This window comes from Notolabrus celidotus, chromosome 9 (genome assembly GCF_009762535.1).
Source record: "Notolabrus celidotus isolate fNotCel1 chromosome 9, fNotCel1.pri, whole genome shotgun sequence".
In the NCBI taxonomy this organism is placed as follows: Eukaryota; Metazoa; Chordata; class Actinopteri; order Labriformes; family Labridae; genus Notolabrus; species Notolabrus celidotus.
Genome location: NC_048280.1, coordinates 2,731,450 through 2,755,059, shown reverse-complemented (window position 1 = coordinate 2,755,059; position 23,610 = coordinate 2,731,450). Strand labels below are relative to the sequence as shown.

Sequence of the window (23,610 nt, the reverse complement as noted above, 5' to 3'; positions counted from 1 at the left end):
TCTAATTGAATCTCAAAATAATAAAATCCCTGAAAAATCAAGTCAGGACTCAGCCTGGGTCTGTTTAACAGGATGGTTGTTAAGATCTGCAATAAGCCTCGGACAAGTTGTCTGTCAGGGTACTAGTTTAAAAAACAGTCATCCTGTTTCTAACATGCATTTTTAATTCAGTCATTCTTTATTTTTCTTAACTTTGATCTCAACATCATATCGTTATTGTTGCTTTTGCTTAGAATTTCTGAAAACCCACTCGTTCTTTTTTTTGCTGAGAGTGATGTGAGAAGATCAACACCGCTTTCATGCCTGTATGGTAATATGCACCTGTGCCCAGTAGCTAGTTCACTTAGCTTTGTGTAAAGATTTCTGGACACTCATTTTGTTGTTTTATTCTCTTCTGACATGTATTTAAAGGCCTTCAGAATGTCTTATGTTTGTATATGTGGCCACTCTGTCAGAAACTCTGTAAACTGTACTGCTTGGCCAGGAAGCTGTTGAAAAATAGATTTTTAATCTCAGTTAGTTTTTATTTCCTGTTTATATAATAGTCAAATAAAATGAATACGACTTTAAAAGAAAAAAAAAAAAGATCTGCAACAAGCCGACGACACCAAAGAAGACACCAATTTTTAAACACTATACCTTAACTTTTGTTGTTTTCGCTTTTCTTTATACTTAATACAATTCTTAATTGGATTATAGGATTTAAAAAAAACTACCATAACTTCCCAAAACAAAAACATTAATGTTCTGCAGAGTGAATAGATGAGTCTAACATATCTTTCTGTCTTTTTTTTATTTGTGATGACTTTGCAGTTCTAAACTAAAGATTAGAACTCTTCCATCACCAGCACCTGCATCTATAAAGTGTGGAATCAAAACACATTAACACACAAAATAAAGCATCAAAATGAAAGCACAACATTTTACTCTCTGTAGTTTCCTTTATTGTGTTATTTAAAATCTCAAAGCAGGTGTTAAATCTATTGGAGCAGCTCTTTTTGTTAGAACTACAAACTGATTCAGGAACAGTTTTCACCAGCGGCTGATCGAGCAGCTCAGACTTAAAAATGTTGTTAAAAACTTTTCCAAAAACTCTAAAATCTGCATTCATTTTCTGAGCTGATCACAGAGCACTGCAGCAGGATGCAATGCACTATGACAGCAGAGTCCTGTTTGATGACAGTTTATTAGTAACATTGTCAGAATAAACAGACTGCAGACCTGCAGTTTGAGCTCACAGGACTGCAGCTCCTCCTTTAACTTATCCATTTCACTCAGACACACCCCTCAAGGTGCAGTCACATGATTTTTGTTGACATTGTCCTCAGATATGCATGTTCAATCTAGGAACAGTGACTTTAAAACATCCAATCTTGGACACAGTGTCAGTGTGTGATCATGATGTGGCGCTCCAGCGAGTCTTGTCATTTAGACAGAGTCCTGATGTCGCACTATCGGCGGCGGTACAGGATGTCCCAGGAGTTTCTCCATTTCAGTTCTTGCAGCTGATTGGCCGACAGCTCGGGGCTGCCGTAGGTCAACGGACAGAAGGTTCGATACGACAGGAAGACCGACACCAAAACAGCCGACGCACACACATACAGCGCTCGCCGGTGTGTCACTTTGCTGCAGAGACAGATTTAACATCCATTATATAACCCATGTGTATCAGCTGTAACGTGAACACTGTTTGTAATGTGTGTGTGTGTGTGGGTGTGAGTGTGTGTGTTTACCTGAGCAGGTGAGTGTGTGCATGCTCCAGCAGGGCGGGGCTCAGCAGGTACAGGTAGCAGAGGGCGGGCAGGTAGTGGTACAGGAACAGAGTTTTCTCCATCAGGAGGAACGGGACAAAGTTCACCAACCAACCGCCAACACACACACATCCCAGACACACAAACTGACACCACACACCTGGAAACACACACACAGACAGACAGACAGACAGACAGACAGACACACACACACACACACACACACACACACACATACATACATCAGAAGTGGGAAAACAAGGCTACGTTTTGAACATGATTGTCACTTCTTGATCATTGACCAATCAGAATCAAGAAGGGGCGGGACTTCTGAAATCAACTTTGTAACAACAATGGTGGAGGTCCGTCCGGAGGAGAAAAGTTATCACACTCGTTTGTTTGAGGTACAAACTCAGAGTTAGAGCTGCTGCTGATGCTGTGACACGATTTCTATCAACAGTTTTTACAGTTTGTTGATGAAATGTCTCGCATACAGAGCATTTCAAAATGGACCAAACGGCCATTATGAAGGGAAGCACAAGTGCTGCAGGAATACTTTCATAATCTAGCAGCAGTAAACGTTGAAGAGAAACTGAAATTGAGGTCTTGTGTCTCCCAGCACAAGAAAAACGCCGTAGTGGTGTATTTGTGTGTTTGTACCATCAGGTAGGTCTTTGAAGCCCCGCCTCCTCCTCAGCAGGTAGACAGCTGCCAGCAGCTGATAGGCCAACAGGCTGAGGTTGGCCACACCCCAAGAAACTGGGTTACCAATCAGATGGATCTGAGCCTGAAACACAGAGAGACAATCAGAGGACAGAACAGGTGTGTGTGATTACTGATGTTCGTGTGTGTGTGTGTGTGTGTGTGTGTGTGTGTGTGTGTGTGCTTTACGTTGTTGGAGGAGTGCAGCCAGTACGCAATGTTGGTTTCCATGGTGACCCACTCGAGAGGGGAGGAGCTGTACTTGTGCTCGGAGTCTTCCTGTTTCACCGTCAGCATCTTCACCTGAAGCTCCAGAAACTTCGCCCAGAAGGAAATCTTCCTGTCCACGTCGATGTGAGTCGGAGAGTGAAGCTCCACCTCTCTCTCCTTCTGCTCCTGACCTACACAAACACACACACACACACACACACACACACACGATAGGAGTGTGAATCAGTGAATCAGTGAATCAGTGAATATGAAGTAAAGTCTGAACATGATGAAGGCAGAGGTGTGCCCTCAGAGGTCAAAAGGTCGTACTGGTCCCGTATCTGTGCTCCTCCACGGTCCAGTCCAAACTGCTGCTGCTGTGAGCTTTAAACAGCTTCTCTGCAACAACCTCCAACTGACGGTAACCCCAGTCTGGAAGAGACACACCACTCAGCTAAACACACACACACACACACACACACACACACACACACACACACACACACACACAGTTAGTTAAGTTATCTGGATCACAGAAACACTCATGTGTGTGTTACGGTTGTTTCCTGTCAGTACCCTGAGGACAGCTGTGGTGTTGACGTGGATCAATCGAACCTCAGACAAGATCGTCTTCCACGAGTCTGACTCCGCCTCCCTGTTAGAGATTTCCTAAACACACACACACACACACACACACACACACACACACACACACACACACACACACACACACACACACACAGATTACACACAGAACACATGTTTGTTTCCTGCTGTCGTCTCATATCAGTGAATGTAACTGAGAGAAACACAGAATGACTCCAAAGAAATAATCACTGATGCTTTATGAGCTTTTTAAAGTCACATAGAAAGAACTCCTCAACTGAGAGGACTCCAGTCTTTGTTCCTTTATGTCCTTTAAAGTGTTTCAGAGCGTGTTCAGTGTGGTAGATAAGGTTTCTAATAATCCTTCTTCACTCACCACCCTCCAAAGGTTCTGTGCGGGCATGGAGACGTTGAAGTCGACATAACCGGACACTTCTTGAGCATGAGGGCTCATGGGAGCTGCAACATCATGACTGCAAAACACACACACACACACACACACACACAGACAAAATAAAGCCTATATAAAACCTGAAAGAGGAGTAAACTACATATCCCAGCATGCATTTTAATAACAGTTCATCTCAGGGCTTTAAATGCTGCTAGAGAAAAGCTAAAGATGAAAACCTGACCCTGCTCGATTCTGAGGTTCTTATTCAGAAACTGCATAACTCACTGACAGTGCATCAGTTCTCAGACCCGGGACTTCCACTACATCCATGTCCGGTTGGTCTCTGATCCGTGTCCGGTCCGGCTCCATGCTCTCTTGTCTGTCAACACCCACCGGTTGTGTTTTCAGAACGCAGCACAGAGCAGGACCGCCGGACAGCTGAAGTCATGTGACCGAGGTTTTTCCTGCTGTAATCCCTGAATCAAGGATTCTCCTCCTCCTCCTCCTCCTCTCCTAATCCATGTTGTCTTTCTGGTCCTCTGAAAACCTCTGACCTGTTGACTCCAGGTCCTGGCTCCGCTCATCATGACTTTGGTTTGTTGTTGCAGTTAAGTGAAATACGATCTGGTGATAACACAGAGTGTTTGATTCTCCGGATCAAAGACGGAGCCAACGGAGCGGATCCAGTGGAAGTTAACACATCGCCTAGAATAAAAACCTATCAGATCCGGTGCTGTTGTGGATCGGAGACGGACTGGACTGGTGGAATTTGGCCGAGAGAGGAGAGCTGCTCACCTGTTGAGGAAGCGCGAGGTCATCCCGTGAACCAGCTGGATGACATCACCGTGACGGACAGGTCGAGGGGGGCTGCTGACCACCAGCTCCTGTCTGACAGACAGAGAAATACATCACACTCAGATCTCCCAGCATGCTCGTGGAGAAAAGAGGTCACCCACCTGCCGGGGTCTTTGATGATCCACCAGTTGTTGACGTCTTTGAATGGGTAACAGGTGACCTGCTGCTGGTGAGAGCTGCCCCGCCCATTTTCATACCTGAACACACACACAAACACACACACACAGGAAACAAGACATGACGTTATTCAAACTGTATCAGGATGATTATTGACGAACTGCTGCGTCAGAGTGAGAGGGCTGCACCTGATTGGGTAGTTGGCTTTGTGTGAATGGAGCCAGCATGGGATTGGCTGGGAGGCGGAGCTTCTTAGAGTCACCTGACTGCCGTAAGCGACCTCCAGAGGCTGACCCTGAGTGATCCTGGAGAGACCGCCCTGAGGAGAGAGATTTCACATCATGAATCGTTCAAGAGTTCAACACCACCCATCACTGTAGTGAGTGTGTTTACATGTGTACGTCAATATGTGTGTGTGTGTGTGTGTGTTTGTGTGTGTCATCACCTCCAAACTGGCCTGGAAGGCGGAGCTCATCAGCTGGTCGTGTGGTCCGCTGCGGTGCAGGAGACTCAGGTGGAGGTAGAACCAGAACACATAGAGAAGGACGGGAACGACCAACAGACACACACCTCGACACACACACTGCACACACACACTCAGCTGCACAACACACAAACACACACACACACACAGATATGATCATCACTGAAGTAGAGCATGTGTTTGTTACAGGTTCACAATGTTTGAGAGTGGGTGTGCAGACTCACGTGACTGACAGTTCGGTCTCCGATCAGGTTCCAGGTGTGCACAGAGGCCACGCCCAGCAGCAGCAGGTAGGAGAACACGCCCATGTACTTCACCCTGAGGTCACAGGTCGGTGTTTTAGAGGTCAGAAGATAAAAGCTAACGATAAACACGGTCACTGATCTCAGAGCGGTTTCTCACCCGACAGCAGCAGCACAGGAGCCACCAGAGAGGAGCAGCCAGCAGTATCTGAACCAGCTGAGGACGAGACCAGAACATGGAGAGAAGAACTGTTCACAACAGGTGCACTTGACCTACAAAGCTCTTACTGGTCAGAGCCCTTTGTATCTTAAAGAGCTCATAGTTCCCCATTACCCCTCTAGAACACTACGCTCCCAACATGCAGGCCTGCTGGTGGTCTGTCTGTTTGTTTCTCTTACTGTAACTCTTCCTGTCCCATTAAAGTTACTAACCATAGACCTTTCTGGAGTCCCTGAGCTCCCTTGTCTCGTAGGTTCCTTCTACTATCTGTCTCCCCACTATCATCTCTCTCTCTCTTCATCTCCCTCTATCCCTCTCTCCAACACAGTCTCAGCAGATGTGTGTCTAACATGAGTCTGGTCCTGCTGGAGGTTTCTGCCTGTTAAAGGAAGTTTGTCCTTGCCACTGTAACTTGCTAAATGCTGCAAAGTGCTCTGCTCATGGTGGATTAAGATGAGATCAGACTGAGTCCTGTCTGGAAGATGGGACTGGATCTGATCCTGTCTTGATGAGGGGTCAGTTCTACCCCAAGCTCCAGATAATTCAGTTTCAAATTACAGATTAACTGAACATATTTATAGTAAAGTGGTGAATGTGGTTGAAACAGTCTCACCTGTCAGGAGTGTTGTGGAATCGCAGGTAAGAAAAGAAGGCCAGCAACACGAAGAAGATGAGAATAGACTCCAGTAACATGAAACGGGATTGGACGATCAGAGAATTCTCTGAAAACATAAAACAAATATTCTCTCAGTCATCAAAAATGTTGTTCTCCAAGCAGACTGGAGAGTCACAGGACAAAACTCTACATATGAAAAAGACCTCCTGTAATGATTTAACCTCCCTGCTAAAGGTAAACAAAACATTAACAGTGAAGGTAGCATAAGTATATGAACAATTATTAAAAGTAGACATGTCAGTTTTAACATATGGCACTTATTTTTGCTCTCCTCTTGGGTCATTGGATTTTCTCTACAGACACACATATATTTAATCCCTGCACTCTCTATGTTCATTTAGCTCCTCCCACTTCCACTCTGTGTGACTTTGGTGCCCAACAAATCTATTGTTTGTTCCAAAAACTCAATGCCATCGAGTCCCTGAACCCAGGATATATATTTGAATTCAAGAGCTGTGATTGTTTTTGGTTCATGTGCTCATTAATGCTCCTGAACACCTCCAGCATTCAGGCAGATTTCTTGTCCCTTTCAGATTCTGACATAAAAAATCTCTTGTGCAAGAGTGTCCTGGCCAAGACGGGCAACAGCACATCTTAAAGTTAACATACTATGCAGTACAGTTGCAAACACAGGTCAGAGTATCCTGAAGCATGATGTTTGCTGTGTGATCACTCACCCAGCAGCAGCAGCAGTGATGCTCCCAGAGCTGCCAGGTGAGAGAACCTCAGCTCCAGAGTCAAGAGGTAAACCAGAGGAACACAAAGAGCTCCACATAAAGCAGGCAGCAAGCGCAGAGTCCACACACTCACGGTGCTGGGATACTCTGCAATGAATCAAACACAGGTTTTATTCAGTGCACGGTTCAGATTGATGCTTCTGAAGCAATGACGGATGTTCCATACCTGCTCCGATCCTGTTCCACACAAAGTTCCCATCAAATCCTCCCATGTAGGCTGCAACACACACATCGTTTATGACTCATGCAGACACACACACATGGGTTATGTTACATGGTTGAGTGCTTGTTCCAGTGTTACTGACCTCCAAGGGCGAGAATCATGTGACCGAGCGGAGGTCCGCTGTCGTCAACAAAGAAAACTCTCTTCATGTAGAGAGACACAAACTGGCCATAGTACACCTCATCGAACCTAAGACAGACACAAACAAACATATACAACAATATCCTCATAAATACAGTCAGTAATGCCCCCCCCCCTGCTTTCCAGTGTACTCACACCACAGCGTTCGGGTAGCTGAGGCGGCTCAGTCTGGTCCAGAGGGCCAGCAGGGAGACCAGCAGCAGGACCAGGTCCACCTTTGCTGTCACCACTAAAGGTAGCTGCAGCATCGTGGCACGTGAAAGTCCTAAAGGTAGGGCACACAAACACAGACAAAGCTTAATATTTCTTTGTAAAACATCTTAATTCTGATCGAAAACAGAGATGGAATGCTTCTGATTGGTTTAAAACACAATGCATGCAGTTACACGAACACACCTCAGCAATTGCGGTGACAGAGCTTTCCAGGCTGTAGCCCCTAGGCTCTGGAGTGATCTGCTGATATCCCTGCGCTCTGCAGAATCTGCAGATTTTCACTTATTTAGGGAGGCTTTTAATGGATTCTTGCAGAACTTTTAATGCTTTAAGTTTTAAGGATCATGTAACCTCTGTAATTCTTATGTTGGCTATCGGTTTTATCTTTCTTTCTGCATGTCTTGTCTTTGCAAAGCACTTTGTGACTGTTGTCTGTGAAAAGTGCTACAAATAAAGTGTACTTACTTACTTTACTTACTGAAAAAGATGTTAAAACAGAGGTTCAAAACAAAGATAATCTGGTTCAAACTTGCAAGATATAACATAATGTGACAATAGGCGTTTTTCGACCGCAGGAACTTTACCCTGGAAGTAGGAACTTTACCCTGGAAGTAGGAACTTTACCCTGGAAGTAGGAACTTTACCCTGGAAGTAGGAACTTTACCCTGGAAGTAGGGACTTTACCCTGGAAGTAGGGACTTTACCCTGGAAGTAGGGACTTTACCCTGGAAGTAGGAACTTTACCCTGGAAGTAGGAACTTCACCCTGGAAGTAGGGACTTTACCCTGGAAGTAGGGACTTTACCCTGGAAGTAGGAACATTACCCTGGAAGAAGGAACTTTACCCTGGAAGTAGGGACTTTACCCTGGAAGTAGGGACTTAACCCTGGAAGTAGGAACTTTACCCTGGAAGTAGGGACTTTACCCTGGAAGTGGGAACTTTACCCTGGAAGTAGGAACTTTAACCTGGAAGTGCGAACTTTACCCTGGAAGTAGGGACTTTACCCTGGAAGTGGGAACTTTACCCTGGAAGTGGGAACTTTACCCTGGAAGTAGGGACCTTTACCCTGGAAGTAGGAACTTTACCCTGGAAGTAGGGACTTTACCCTGGAAGTAGGAACTTTACCCTGGAAGTAGGAACTTTACCCTGGAAGTAGGAACTTTACCCTGGAAGTAGGGACTTTACCCTGGAAGTAGGAACTTTACCCTGGAAGTAGGAACTTTACCATGGAAATAGGGACTTTACCCTGGAAGTAGGAACTTTACCCTGGAAGTAGGAACTTTACCCTGGAAGTAGAGACTTTACCCTGGAAGTGGGAACTTTACCCTGGAAGTAGGAACTTTACCCTGGAAGTAGAGACTTTACCCTGGAAGTGGGAACTTTACCCTGGAAGTAGGAACTTTACCCTGGAAGTGGGGACTTTACCCTGGAAGTAGGAACTTTACCCTGGAAGTGGGAACTTTACCTTGGAAGTAGGAACTTTACCCTGGAAGTGGGAACTTTACCCTGGAAGTGGGAACTTTACCTTGGAAGTAGGAACTTTACCCTGGAAGTGGGAACTTTACCCTGGAAGTGGGAACTTTACCTTGGAAGTAGGAACTTTACCCTGGAAGTGGGAACTTTACCCTGGAAGTAAGAACTTTACCCTGGAAGTGGGGACTTTACCCTGGAAGTAGGAACTTTACCCTGAGAGTAGGAACTTTACCCTGGAAGTGGGAACTTTACCCTGGAAGTAGGAACTTTACCATGGAAGTAGGGACTTTACCCTGGAAGTAGGAACTTTACCCTGGAAGTAGGAACTTTACCCTGGAAGTAGGAACTTTACCCTGGAAGTGGGGACTTTACCCTGGAAGTTTGAACTTTACCCTGGAAGTAGGAACTTTACCCTGGAAGTAGGGACTTTACCCTGGAAGTGGGAACTTTACCCTGGAAGTAGGAACTTTACCCTGGAAGTGGGAACTTTACCCTGGAAGTAGGGACTTTACCCTGGAAGTAGGGACTTTACCCTGGAAGTGGGAACTTTACCCTGGAAGTAGGAACTTTACCCTGGAAGTGCGAACTTTACCCTGGAAGTAGGAACTTTACCCTGGAAGTAGGAACTTTACCCTGGAAGTAGGAACTTTACCCTGGAAGTAGGGAACTTTACCCTGGAAGTAGGAACTTTACCCTGGAAGTGGGAACTTTACCCTGGAAGTGGGAACTTTACCCTGGAAGTAGGAACTTTACCCTGGAAGTGGGAACTTTACCCTAGAAGTGGGAACTTTACCCTGGAAGTAGAGACTTTACCCTGGAAGTAGGAACTTTACCCTGGAAGTAGGAACTTTACCCTAGAAGTAGGGACTTTACCCTGGAAGTAGGAACTTCACCCTGGAAGTGGGAACTTTACCCTGGAAGTAGGAACTTTACCCTGGAAGTAGGAACTTTACCCTGGAAGTAGGAACTTTACCCTGGAAGTAGGGACTTTACCCTGGAAGTAGGGACTTTACCCTGGAAGTAGGAACTTTACACTGGAACTGGGAACTTTACCCTGGAAGTAGGGACTTTACCCTGGAAGTGGGAACTTTACCCTGGAAGTAGGAACTTTACCCTGGAAGTAGGAACTTTAACCTGGAAGTAGAAACTTTACCCTGGAAGTAGGGACTTTACCCTGGAAGTAGGGACTTTACCCTGGAAGTAGGAACTTTACCCTGGAAGTAGGAACTTTACCCTGGAAGTAGGAACTTTACCCTGGAAGTAGGAACTTTACCCTGGAAGTAGGGACTTTACCCTGGAAGTAGGAACTTTACCCTGGAAGAAGGAACTTTACCCTGGAAGTAGGGACTTTACCCTGGAAGTAGGGACTTTACCCTGGAAGTAGGAACTTTACCCTGGAAGAAGGAACTTTACCCTGGAAGTAGGGACTTTACCCTGGAAGTAGGGACTTTACCCTGGAAGTAGGAACTTTACCCTGGAAGTAGGAACTTTACCCTGGAAGTAGGGACTTTACCCTGGAAGTAGGGACTTTACCCTGGAAGTAGGAACTTTACACTGGAACTGGGAACTTTACCCTGGAAGTAGGGACTTTACCCTGGAAGTGGGAACTTTACCCTGGAAGTAGGAACTTTACCCTGGAAGTAGGAACTTTAACCTGGAAGTAGAAACTTTACCCTGGAAGTAGGGACTTTACCCTGGAAGTAGGGACTTTACCCTGGAAGTAGGAACTTTACCCTGGAAGTAGGAACTTTACCCTGGAAGTAGGAACTTTACCCTGGAAGTAGGAACTTTACCCTGGAAGTAGGGACTTTACCCTGGAAGTAGGAACTTTACCCTGGAAGAAGGAACTTTACCCTGGAAGTAGGGACTTTACCCTGGAAGTAGGGACTTTACCCTGGAAGTAGGAACTTTACCCTGGAAGTAGGAACTTTACCCTGGAAGTAGGGACTTTACCCTGGAAGTAGGAACTTTACCCTGGAAGTGGGAACTTTACCCTGGAAGTAGGAACTTTACCCTGGAAGTGGGAACTTTACCCTGGAAGTAGGAACTTTACCCTGGAAGTGGGAACTTTACCCTGGAAGTAGGAACTTTACCCTGGAAGTGGGAACTTTACCCTGGAAGTAGGAACTTTACCCTGGAAGTAGGAACTTTACCCTGGAAGTAGGAACTTTACCCTGGCAGTGGGAACTTTACCCTGGAAGTAGGGACTTTACCCTGGCAGTGGGACCTTTACCCTGGAAGTAGGAACTTTACCCTGGAAGTGGGAACTTTACCCTGGAAGTGGGAACTTTACCTTCTGCATAAAATCCAACTATAAAAGAAGTCTTTGAATGCATCACCATGCAGCTGAGAAAAGGATTGAATACTTCAAAACAGGATCAGAAGATACATCCAGGGAATATGTTTTAATATTTAGGTTGCTTTTGCACTCATGTTGTTAATATTACTGTGAAAATATGAAGAATTGTGTATTATATAAAGAGCTGTGGAACATTTTAATAATTTGAAATATTCCAGAGAGAGTAAAGACTTCAGTATTCAGTGAATCCTTAAACACACGTATTCAAACAGCACAACTCCCACTCTGAGCTAACAGTTATTAGCATCTCTGTTTCAGAGTGCCTGTCCTCCTCTGCAGAGACTCTTTCTGCTGTCCCAGGACAAGTCTCACCTGGTGACGTCACCCCGTGAACAACACACCGACCGTCATGTCGGTTAACGATATGTAGAGCGGCCCCGCAGCCGGTTCCTCCTCTCACCGTTGCTCCTGGGTGTTTGTAGCAGCGGTCGCTCGATGTTTCTGGGATCGATTACTCCTGCCTTCTCTCAGAGCAGCTCGGAGCTCGGCTGGAGCGCCTGTTACTGCCAGTGTTGCCATAGAGACAGCAGCTGCACTGAGCTCTGTGGGTTGAAGTTAAAGGTGGTATTGTGTTGATGAACCCTTTCAGAGCGGAAGTGTTTTAAATTAAGTTTTAAACTAAGTTTTTACACTGCTGTATCTTTCAATGTTGCACCATAGGCACATTATCTCGAGTTAATAAAACCCTAATTGGAGATGACCAAGTGACTAGCAGCTTACTGCTGGGGTGTACGGTGGCCCTGAAGGTCAATCGCAATTGCAAAACATTTGATGATGGCAAAAAAAAAAATCACAAAACACAAAAATATGAAATCAAACCCAAAAACAATTCACAGAATAATTGGTGAAATTTCACACAAAAATAGCCGATTTAATGAAACACTGTAGCATTGTATATGCTTATTTTTTACCTCTTTAATTTTAATTGCTAATAACTTTTCAATAATTGTTACTTTATAGGCTCTTGTTTGCTTTATATATATATACATATTTTTTGTACTGTCTACCTTGTTACTGTGACACTTGAATTTCCCCGTTGTGGGACGAGTAAAGGACTATCTTATCTTATCTTATTACACAAAAACGGAAAAATATAGATAAATAAAAAAAATCCTAAAAATATTAAGTGAAACTGTAAAAACATCTAACATAATGCAACAGTGATTTTTGGAACAAATACATATTTTACAAAACAAAAAAAGTGTTTGTGAACTCATCAATATATCTCATCTCAGTCTCAGCAGATGTGTGTCTAACATGAGTCTGGTCCTGCTGAAGGTTTCTGCCTGTTAAAGGGAGTTTGTCCTTGCCACTGAAACTTGCTAAATGCTGCAAAAAGTGCTTGTAGGTTCCTCTGGATCTCTGCCGTAGACAGCCTGCTAGTACCTACAGTCTCTAAAAGTAGTATGGGAGGTAGAACCTTCAGTTATCAGGCCCCTCTCCTTTGGAATCATCTACCAGTCAGGGTCCGGGAGGCAGACACCCTCTCTACTTTTAAGAGCAGGCTTCAAACTTTCCTTTTTCATAAAGCTTATAGTTAGAGCTGGATCAGACTTGGACCAGGGCTTAGTTATGCTGCTATAGGCTTAGACTGTCGGGGGAACTGACACACTGGGATCCTGTCTTCCCCTCTCTCTCCTCTGTCTGCCTGTCTCTTACTTTAACTCTTCCTGTCCCATTAAAGTTCCTAACCATAGACCTTTCTGGAGTCCCTGAGCTCCCTTGTCTCATAGGTTCTCCCCACTATCATCTCTCTCTCTCATCATCTCCCTCTATCCCTCTCTCCAACACGGTCTCAGCAGATGTGTGTCTAACATGAGTCTGGTCCTGCTGGAGGTTTCTGCCTGTTAAAGGAAGTTTGTCCTTGCCACTGTAACTTGCTAAATGCTGCAAAGTGCTCTGCTCATGGTGGATTAAGATGAGATCAGACTAAGTCCTGTCTGTAAGATGGGACTGGATCTGATCTGGTCTTGATGTTGGGTCTTTGTTAATAATAGAACATAGAGTACGGTCTAGACCGTCTCTGTTTGGAAAGAGTCTGAGGATAAGATGTATTGTGATTTGGTGCTATATGAATAAAGATTGATTGATTGATGAAATATTTTTGTCTATGAAATGTTTTTGTTTAAAAAAGCTTGAGACACCAAAATAGTTAATTATGCCAGGCTGTTAATGTTTCTGTTACATTTCTGCCAAACATAGGCATCAATGGAAAGTTACTCACTTTTGGAGCAAGCCTCAAGTGGACAATCCAGGAACTGCAGTTTTTAACACGTACCTCATCCATAAAACCATGCAGATGTTTTAATGAGTTCTTTTTCTGGACTGTTTTTTCTTTGATTATTTTAGCTGACATTTCAGTGATATAGTTTCAAGTATATCGCTTATCAAGTTAACAATAAGATGAAAGGAAAAACTTGACAGAGGAGTGTGGGGTAATGTTTATTGCAATATTGATATGAACACATGTACAGTTCTGAGGTCTCACACAGAGGGAAGCCACGGTTTGGGACCACAGGTCAGCTCATGGTGACACCAGGCTTACCTGTGCTAACACCCAGGAACACAATGCTTCTATCTAAAGTACTTTAGATTGTTGTTTTATTGCACAGCGACAGTCTGTTGTTGTTTATGACAGGAACAGTCCAGACGAACACATTTAAGCCATGATTATCTGACAATGTGAACAAGTTTGAGCTAGTACCGATGTCTGAGCTTACCACCAAGCACCAGTGTAGTCCAGTTTGGTAACAGTTGAAGTCATGTCAGCACCTTGATTTTCAACCTCACACTCTAAAGTAATAATCCACGTTAGACTAAGTTAACCATTCGTCTCGGTTAAGCCTGTCATCTCTGATTGGCTCGTGGGGTATTCCTTGGACGGATCCTCAGAGAGAGTTCCCATAATGCCTCTTCTGCCAGGTGATCGCCGAAGTCATTGAAGAACGATATGATGTCATCATTCGGCTGCAGAGAGTAATGACTGCAAAGACAAAGAGGGCCAAGTGTTATTTTAGAGAGGACATTTATACAAAGAGGTGCTGCCATAATACAACTAAAAAACAAACACATTCAGGTAACTGACCTTTGTTGATATGTCCTCAGAGTGTCCAGGATGTTAAACTGCTGCCAACGCTTGGAGAAGTTGACATTTGATCCCTGAGAGGTCGTCACAAGGTCAGGATTCCCAAGGTGAACAAAGGTCAAGTCCTGAAGGATCAAACCCCTAGAAAGATAGAATGCAGAGGAGGTAAACAGTTAATATTGTCTTGTTTACAGGATACCAGCCAATGGGATGTATAAAGCTGGTTTTAAAGGATACTCATGTACAGGTTGAGTCTAAAATTAGTGTGTGTGCTAAATAATGGTCCTTAAGCAAAGTAATCATTGTGGCAGGACAGTCCTTTAACCAGTAGGGCATTTATAGCTGGGTAGTGTAGGTACAGCAGTGTACACAGGTAGGGTACACATTTGGGTATAATGGGTATTTACCTACAGTTAGGGTATAGACATTTGTGCGTGCAGGGAATTTACATATCACTTGGGGTATATTTTGTGGGGTATACAAGGTATTAACCTCTCAATTGTGTCATCACATAGTAGGGTATACAGGGTATTAACTTACAGGTAGGGTATACTGTATGTGAGGGTAAATAGGGGATAAGATAACAGGTAGGGTATATATTGTAAGATGCACAGGGTATTTACCTACTGGTAGGGTATATATGGTAGGGCAAACAGGGTATTAACTTACAGGTAGGGTATATATGGTAGGGCAAAGAGCGTATTAACTTACAGGTAGGGTATATATGGTAGGGTACAGAGCGTATATAAGGTAGGGCATACTGTATGTGAGGGTATATAGGGGATTAGATTACAGTTAGGGTATATATGGTAAGGTATACAGGGTATTTACCTACAGGTAGGGTATATATGATAGGGCAAAGAGGGTATTAACTTACAGGTAGGGTATATAGGTAGGGCAAAGAGGGTATTAACTTACAGGTAGGGTATATAGGTAGGGTACAGAGCGTATTAACTTACAGGTAGGGTATATAGGCAGGACAAAGAGGGTATTAACTTACAGGTAGGGTATATATGGTAGGGCAAAGAGGGTATTAACTTACAGGTAGGATATATATGGCAGGGCAAAGAGGGTATTAACTTACAGGTAGGGTATATAGGTAGGGCAAAGAGGGTATTAACTTACAGGTAGGGTATATATGGTAGGGCAAAGAGGGTATTAACTTACAGGTAGGGTATATATGGTAGGACAAAGAGGGTATTAACTTACAGGTAGGGTATATATGGTAGGGCAAAGAGGGTATTAACTTACAGGTAGGGTATATATGCTAGGGCAAAGAGGGTATTAACTTGCAGGTAGGGTATATAGGTAGGGCAAACAGGGTATTAACTTACACGTAGGGTATATATGGTAGGGTAAAGAGCGTATATAAGGTAGGGCATACTGTATGTGAGGGTATATAGGGGATTAGATTACAGTTAGGGTATATATGGTAAGGTATACAGGGTATTTACCTACAGGTAGGGTATATATAGTAGGGTTTAGGGTATATATGGTAAGATATAGAGGGTATTACCTTAAAGTAGGGTATAGATATGGGGTATACAGGATTTAACCTGACCGGTTAAGTATATTTTTAATAAACAGTAGGGTTTGCAGGGTATTACCTACAGTCAACTTGTGTATACCTTACCTATTGGCACCTGTTGGGTATACACTACAGGGGTAAAAAGGTTTAAACCTGTTGGTAGGGTTTACAGGGTGTATAAAGTGGCTTATACAGAGAACTAAGACACAAAATGGGTATAAAGTATATAGTGGTGTAGATATAGGGTAGTATCCCTTGGTATTAATATACAGGTATGGTATGCAGTGTGATATGGAGGGTTTTAACCTACAGGTAGGGTATACAGGGAGGTTCCACTTCAGATAGAGCTGCTCTGTAGGCTCTGAATGATGACGAGCTGTCAATCAAGGAGCTGTATTCCTCCAGAGCCTGAAATATAAACATACAACACAACACGCTGTCACTCTCAGGACTCCTTGGCATGTTCACATCTCATCAGTAAACGAGATGTTATTGTTGAAAAAGACCTCAGCTGTGTTTCTTTGCCAGTCCAGACGTCTCAAAGGGGCCGAGTCCAGCGCTGACAGAATGGACAGGTACGAGTTGAAGTTGTTTAGCTTCCTCAGGTGCTGCATGAAGAAATTCACATATTATCTTCCTGACAGATATAAGGCTGGCACTTAATGGCTCTTTCAAACCAAAACAACGCTCAGCAAGGGGTCACCAATATTTACCATATAAAACATATCTCTGTCAGCTTTGGGTTTATTTTTTGCTTTTGCTTGTACCTTCATGGTTTTCAGGAACTTCAGCAGCAGTTTCTCTCTGTCTTGAGGTTTGTCTTGAAGAATGATGACAGAACGAACCCTGAAACACACAGAGTTCATTATTTATCACACATCCATTAGAACAGGGCGAGTTTCTAACGTTTGAAGTACACTGAGCCGTTTTCTTAGGACTATTGTTGGAAGCAGAGTGTTGTGTTTGGTTACCAGTACGACATGTTGTTGAAATGTTGGGTGAACTGTGTCAGGTTGGGGCTCTTCTCCTCATTCTGCTCCTTGGACCACAGCAACACCTCTGGAAGCTAGAAAGGTGGGACACTGTATATTAATATGGCCTCCATCTCCTTCCAAAATACTGCCTTGGTTGGTGCTAACATATTGAAAAATGGTGCCATAACATGCTCTCAATCATGATGTCATATCCCCTCTTTTAGACTTCAAATATATGATTAAAATTAAACTGTTCCAATGACAGAGAGCATGCTTCAGAACATTTTATTTGGCTTGTATTTAATAGTTTAGTTTGACCCATGTCCCATCTGTTACAATGTAGGAGAAGCAGTCGGTCAACAGGGGGAGCTTTAAAAAGTTTTAGCCTCACTTAAGGGAAGCTGTCTTGCAGTCCATGTAAAAGTGTACCATGTACCAGTCAGGGTCAGGGAGGCAGACACCCTCTCTACTTTTAAGAGCAGGCTTCAAACTTTCCTTTTTGATAAAGCTTATAGTTAGAGCTGGATCAGGCTTGGATCAGGTCTTAGTTATGCTGCTATAGGCTTAGACTGACACACTGGGATCCTGTCTTTCCCTCTCTGTCCTCTCTCTGCCTGTCATTTTAACTCTTCCTGTCCCATTAAAGTTACTAACCATAGACCTTTCTGGAGCGCCTGAGCTCCCTTGTCTCGTAGGTTCCTTCTACTATCCGTCTCCCCACTATCATTCCTCTCTCTCTTCACCTCCCTCTATCCCTCTCTCCAACACGGTCTCAGCAGATGTGTGTCTAACATGAGTCTGGTCCTGCTGGAGGTTTCTGCCTGTTAAAGGAAGTTTGTCCTTGCCACTGTAACTTGCTAAATGCTGCAAAGTGCTCTGCTCATGGTGGATTAAGATGAGATCAGACTGAGTCCTGTCTGTAAGATGGGACTGGATCTGAACCGGTCTTGATGTTGGGTCTTTGTTAATAATAGAACATAGAGTACGGTCTAGACCTGCTCTGTTTGAAAAGAGTCTTCAGATAACGTTTGTTGTGATTTGGCGCTTCATAAATAAAGATTGATTGAGTACCTCGATCTTGTAGAAGAGCTCAGAGTCCATCAGAGTCAACTGTTCCGCTAAATCCTGACTCCTGAAGTCCAGAAGAGTCCCCGGTCTTAATGAGGACGACAAAAAGATGCATGTTTGTCAAAGTGGATTACAGAAATGTTCATCATCTAAGAGGTCAGAGGTCCCAAGTTACCTGGCAGCCACACCCCTTGCTGCGAGGGGGCGGAGAGACTCAGGTGAGCCTTTCAGCTGCCACCTCTGCTCCATCTTGGACAGGATGTTCGAGCGCAGCAGGTGAGCCAGTCCCAGCTCTCCACCGGTCAGGAGCATGAACACCAGGTCCATGAGGAGCAGGAGCAAATCGGACTCCAGTTCTATCGCACTGCAACAGAACATTGTTATTCAAACCAATTCGTCTACATATGGGATCAGTGTGTCAGGTAATGAGATCCAAAATGATGAGGTGTGTTGTCTCACCACAGCTCGTCGACCACTCTGATCAGCAGGTGGAAAGTCTTCTTGGCAGCCATCAGATCTGCAGATTCACGTCCTTTACAGAAGTGTCTGTACGTGTTGATGGTTAAGGTGTAATGAGTGAAACAATGAGGCATTTTAAAGGTGACATATCATGCAAAATGGACTTTTTAATGGTTCTCTACCTGAAATATGTTTCCCTGGCATGTCTACAAACCCCCCGAGTATGAAAAAAATCCATTCTGCCCCTGTTCTGATTTCTCCACCTTTCTGTAAATGTGTGCTGAAACCAGCCGTTTCAGACTTCCGTGTTTTTGTTACGTAACAACAATATCCGGTCTGTCACGGAGTCAGAGCTCAGAGCTTGTTCAGCCCATAGACTGGATAAAATACAACTCAACCCCTCCTCTGTTTTTCATTCCCTGCACACATGTGTGCTAACAAGGAGCTTAGGAGGGAGGCATGCTAGTTGTAGGCTGTCTTAATGAACACAAAGGTCGGTTTTACTCCCCACGTCTGCAGATTTGAAGATCTAGTGGATGATTTTTAGTTTTCATGGATAAGTGCTAGCGCTAGTTAGCATAGCCACATAGCTACATGTTAGTAGCTGTGTACCAAGACACACGTCGACATACTGATAAATAAAACAACAAGAAACACTAAATCTGTGACCAATGGTTCAGAAAGGTCCTGCTGCAGGCGCCTCTCCGTCAGGATCAGATTCTGGATCAGATTCAGAGGGTTGAAGTAACGTGATCTCTGAGCAGCCGTGTATATTCAGCCAACATGTAAACATTAGATCAAAGTGCCGGAGAGCCGAGGCCACACCCACTTCCTGAGGGGGCGTGGTCAGAGAGAAAACGGAGTGTTCTGAGGAGGACTGAAGAAGAGGGTTCTTCAGGCAGACCAAAATCTGATTTCAAAGTGTTTTTTTGAGCATAAACTTTAAAGACATGTTTTGGGGACCTCTTAGACCAATATATGTTGATGAAAAAAGCGTGATATGTCACCTTTAAGAGTGAGAAAATCGGATCATCTGCATATAAAGTATCACAATAAACTGGTCTGTGTCATGTCAGGGCAGCTTCTGTTTAAGATCCTAACCCTTTAATGGATTATTGAGTGAAGGAACTCAACGTTTTTTTATCCTCAGGGCCTTGTGTATGTAGCTTTATTCTGAGTTGATGCTTATTTTTAAAGCTGCAGGCGCTCACACTCCAGATTGAATGTACCTTAATCTAAAGACTTACTTAGGAGGTCCAGATGTGGAACAGGGATCACAGTTTAACCAATCAAAGAGATTAAAGATTTGTAAATCTGTTGCTTCTAACACAGCGAATGAATCAGAGAGGATATCTGTGCTGGAGTTTGCTGATGACATCACTCGGGCTGATGAAGCTTCTGTAGGTGGACAGGAAGGCTTCACGGTACATGCCCTGGTCTGAACACAAACACACACAAAGACACACATTTACACTTGCAGACACCAGCGAGGGTTAACTTATGGTACTATATTTCTATCTTTCATAATAATAGCATTACCTTGATATTTTCCCAACAACTGAATATCAGGTAAAGAGTCTTCAGATAACGTTTGTTGTGATTTGGCGCTATATAAATAAAGATTGATTTCTTGTGCCCACTAGGAAGAGTCATGATCTTGCAACAAGGTTTTTTTTTGTCTTCATTTAATTGACTGCACCCAAAATTGTCCCATTTGAAAGTATCTTGCAGCCACAAGTAAGTCTCCAGCACCCTGAAGCTAGTATTTTGCACCCATGTGTCATCTTGCATCCTCAAGATCTTGCACCAACATATTATCATCTTGCACAAAGTTATACTTTACCTACAGTTTTATTTCTTGCACACAAAAGTTGTGCCTAAAGTTCACTAAGATTTGTCCACCCTAAAGTTACAATCTTGCACCCACAAGTTGAGGTGGCATCAAAGACGAAGATATCGTCTCGCAACCAGAAGAACTTTTATTTTAACTACAGTGGGGCAAAAAAGTATTTAGTCAGCCACTGATTTTGCAAGTTCTCCCACTTAGAAAGATGAGAGAGGTCTGTAATTTTCATCAGAGGTACACTTCAACTATGAGAGACAAAATGAGAAAGAAAAATCCAGGAAATCACATTGTAGGATTTTTTAGGAATGTATTTGTAAATTATGGTGGAAAATAAGTATTTGGTCAATAACAAACAAGCAAGATTTCTGTCTCTCACAGACCTGTAACTTCTTCTTTAAGAAGCTCTTCTGTCCTCCACTCGTTACCTGTATTAATGGCCCCTGTTTGAACTGGTTATCTGTATAAAAGACACCTGTCCACAGACTCAAACACTCAGACTCCAAACTCAACCATGGCCAAGACCAGAGAGCTGTCCAAGGACACCAGGAAGAACATTGTGGACCTGCACCAGGCTGGGAAGAGTGAATCTACAATAGGCAAGCAGGTTGGTGTGAATAAATCAACTGTGGGAGCAATTGTAAGAAAATGGAAGACATACAAGACCACTGATAATCTCTCTCGATCTGGGGCCCCACGTAAGATCTCATCCCGTGGGGTCAAAATGATCATGAGAACGGTGAGCAAAAATCCCAGAACTGCACAGAGGGACCTGATGAATGACCTGCAGAGAGCTGGGACCAAAGTAACAAAGGCTACCATCAGTAACACACTACACCGAGAGGGACTCAAATCCTGCAGCGCCAGGCGTGTCCCCCTGCTTAAGCCAGTACATGTCCAGGCCCGTCTGAAGTTTGCCAGAGAGCATGTGGATGATCCAGAAGAGGATTGGGAGAATATCATGTGGTCAGATGAAACCAAAATAGAACTTTTTGGTAAAAGCTCAACTCGTCGTGTTTGGAGGAAGAAGAATGCTGAGTTGCATCCCAAGAACACCATACCTACTGTGAAGCATGGGGGTGGAAACCTCATGCTTTGGGGCTGTTTTTCTGCAAAGGGGACAGGACGACTGATCCGTGTTAAGGGAAGAATGAACGGGGCCATGTATCGTGAGATTTTAAGCCCAAACCTCCTTCCATCAGTGAGAGCATTGAAGATGGAACGTGGCTGGGTCTTCCAGCATGACAATGATCCCAAACACACCGCTCGGGCAACGAAGGAGTGGCTCCGTAAAAAGCATTTCAAGGTCCTGGAGTGGCCTAGCCAGTCTCCAGACCTCAACCCCATAGAAAATTTGTGGAGGGAGTTGAAAGTCCGTGTTGCCCAGCGACAGCCCCAAAACATCACTGCTCTAGAGGAGATCTGCATGGAGGAATGGGCCAAAATACCAGCTACAGTGTGCAAACCTGGTGAAGACTTACAGGAAACCTTTGACCTCTGTCATTGTCAACAAAGGTTATGTTACAAAGTATTGAGTTGAACTTTTGTTATTGACCAAATACTTATTTTCCACCATAATTTACAAATAAATTCTTTAAAAATCCTACAATGTGATTTCCTGGATTTTTTTTCTCATTTTGTCTCTCATAGTTGAAGTGTACCTCTGATGAAAATTACAGACCTCTCTCATCTTTCTAAGTGGGAGAACTTGCAAAATCAGTGGCTGACCAAATACTTTTTTGCCCCACTGTAAATGTTAAAATCTTCCATCCAAAAATCAGCATTATGGCTCCAAAAGTTACGACTGATGAATCCTGATCAGAATGGAAATCATGTCAATCAAAATTAGCATTGTTATGATGTCCGGATGGAAGAGAGGACTCACGGTTTCCTCTGTCCGTCTCTGTGGCGTAGACCAGCAGGATTTCAGGAGAAGCTGCTTTCACCTCCGGCCCTTCCTCCTCCTGCGTCAGACAGAGATCAGTGTGAGTGAAGAACGTGAATAACTGTGTTTCTCAGAGGGGTCAGAGGTCAGCGCTGTACCTCAGGTTTCATAGTGATTCTTCTGAGGATCTCCTGCTGGTCGGTCAGTAACACCTCCTCCCTGTCCTCCAGCTGCTCCGGGCTCCTCCTGCCGAGCTCCTCCTCCTCCTCCTGCTGGAGACTGTGAGAGCTGCAGAACAGAACAAGTCACTGACTGCTCATGTGCAGAGGGGAATGTTGACTTCACTGTTTGTCACCAAGTGTGTCACCTGTTTCTGGGCTGGTGGTCTTCATGCTGAGGTTTGGTTTCAAATGGATCCTGATGGAGACAGAGAAATCAGATCAGGTAAAAACTGAATAAAAATATAAACTCCAGGGAGGGCAGGAGTTCAAAGGTCAACTTATTTAGTATAAGCTGTCAGGACTCAGTCTGATCTCATCTTAATCCACCATGAGCAGAGCACTTTGCAGCATTTAGCAAGTTACAGTGGCAAGGACAAACTTCCTTTAACAGGCAGAAACCTCCAGCAGGACCAGACTCATGTTAGACACACATCTGCTGAGACCGTGTTGGAGAGAGGGATAGAGGGAGATGAAGAGAGAGAGAGAGATGATAGTGGTGAGACGAATAGTAGTAGTTGTAGCAGCTGGAGTCTGGCATGTCCACAGCAGCAGAGATCCAGAGGAACCTACGAGACAAGGGAGCTCAGGGACTCCAGAAAGGTCTATGGTTAGTAACTTTAATGGGACAGGAAGAGTTACAGTAAGAGACAGGCAGAGAGAGGAGAGAGAGGGAAAGACAGGATCCCAGTGTGTCAGTCTAAGCCTATAGCAGCATAACTAAGACCTGGTCCAAGCCTGATCCAGCTCTAACTATAAGCTTTATCAGAAAGGAAAGTTTGAAGCCTACTCTTAAAAGTAGAGAGGGTGTCTGCCTCCTGGACCCTGACTGGTAGATGATTCCAAAGGAGAGGGGCCTGATAACTGACGGCTCTACCTCCCATACTACTTTTATAGGTACAAATTTTAAGTTAAACTTCCTTTAACAGGCAGAAACCTCCAGCAGGACCAGACTCATGTTAGACACACATCTGCTGAGACCGTGTTGGAGAGAGGGATAGAGGAGAATAAGAGAGAGAGAGATGATAGTGGGGAGACGGATAGTAGTAGTTGTAGCAGCTGGAGTCTGGTATGTCCAGAGATCCAGAGGAACCTACGAGACAAGGGAGCTCAGGGACTCCAGAAAGATCTATGGTTAGGGAGGGACAGA

General features: G+C 44.1%; 2 protein-coding genes across 2 annotated transcripts; both read right to left on the bottom strand.

Moving 5' to 3' along the window:
• Positions 1-921: 921 nt before the first annotated feature.
• Positions 922-12,161, bottom strand: pomt1 (protein-O-mannosyltransferase 1). The gene is made up of 19 exons (XM_034692781.1): positions 11,713-12,161; positions 7,491-7,620; positions 7,297-7,403; positions 7,158-7,208; positions 6,932-7,078; positions 6,192-6,300; positions 5,519-5,575; positions 5,341-5,434; positions 5,078-5,233; positions 4,821-4,951; positions 4,617-4,712; positions 4,456-4,548; positions 3,646-3,742; positions 3,240-3,332; positions 2,994-3,117; positions 2,643-2,854; positions 2,412-2,538; positions 1,734-1,911; positions 922-1,626 (listed from the first exon to the last, which is right to left on the bottom strand). The coding sequence occupies exons 2-19, from the start codon at positions 7,601-7,603 to the stop codon at positions 1,452-1,454; spliced, it is 2,160 nt and encodes a 719-aa protein (XP_034548672.1). The 5' UTR covers positions 7,604-7,620; positions 11,713-12,161; the 3' UTR covers positions 922-1,451.
• A 1,665-nt stretch (positions 12,162-13,826) lies between these two features.
• LOC117818929 (rap guanine nucleotide exchange factor 1-like) lies at positions 13,827-22,689 on the bottom strand. Its single transcript, XM_034692066.1, has 13 exons — positions 22,610-22,689; positions 22,401-22,530; positions 22,243-22,321; positions 19,868-19,952; positions 18,515-18,607; positions 18,231-18,419; positions 18,059-18,143; positions 16,985-17,079; positions 16,781-16,859; positions 16,520-16,621; positions 16,324-16,421; positions 14,486-14,626; positions 13,827-14,383 (listed from the first exon to the last, which is right to left on the bottom strand). Exons 2-13 carry the CDS (start codon positions 22,410-22,412, stop codon positions 14,248-14,250), a joined length of 1,194 nt encoding a protein of 397 aa, XP_034547957.1. The 5' UTR covers positions 22,413-22,530; positions 22,610-22,689; the 3' UTR covers positions 13,827-14,247.
• Between the last annotated feature and the right edge of the window lie 921 nt (positions 22,690-23,610).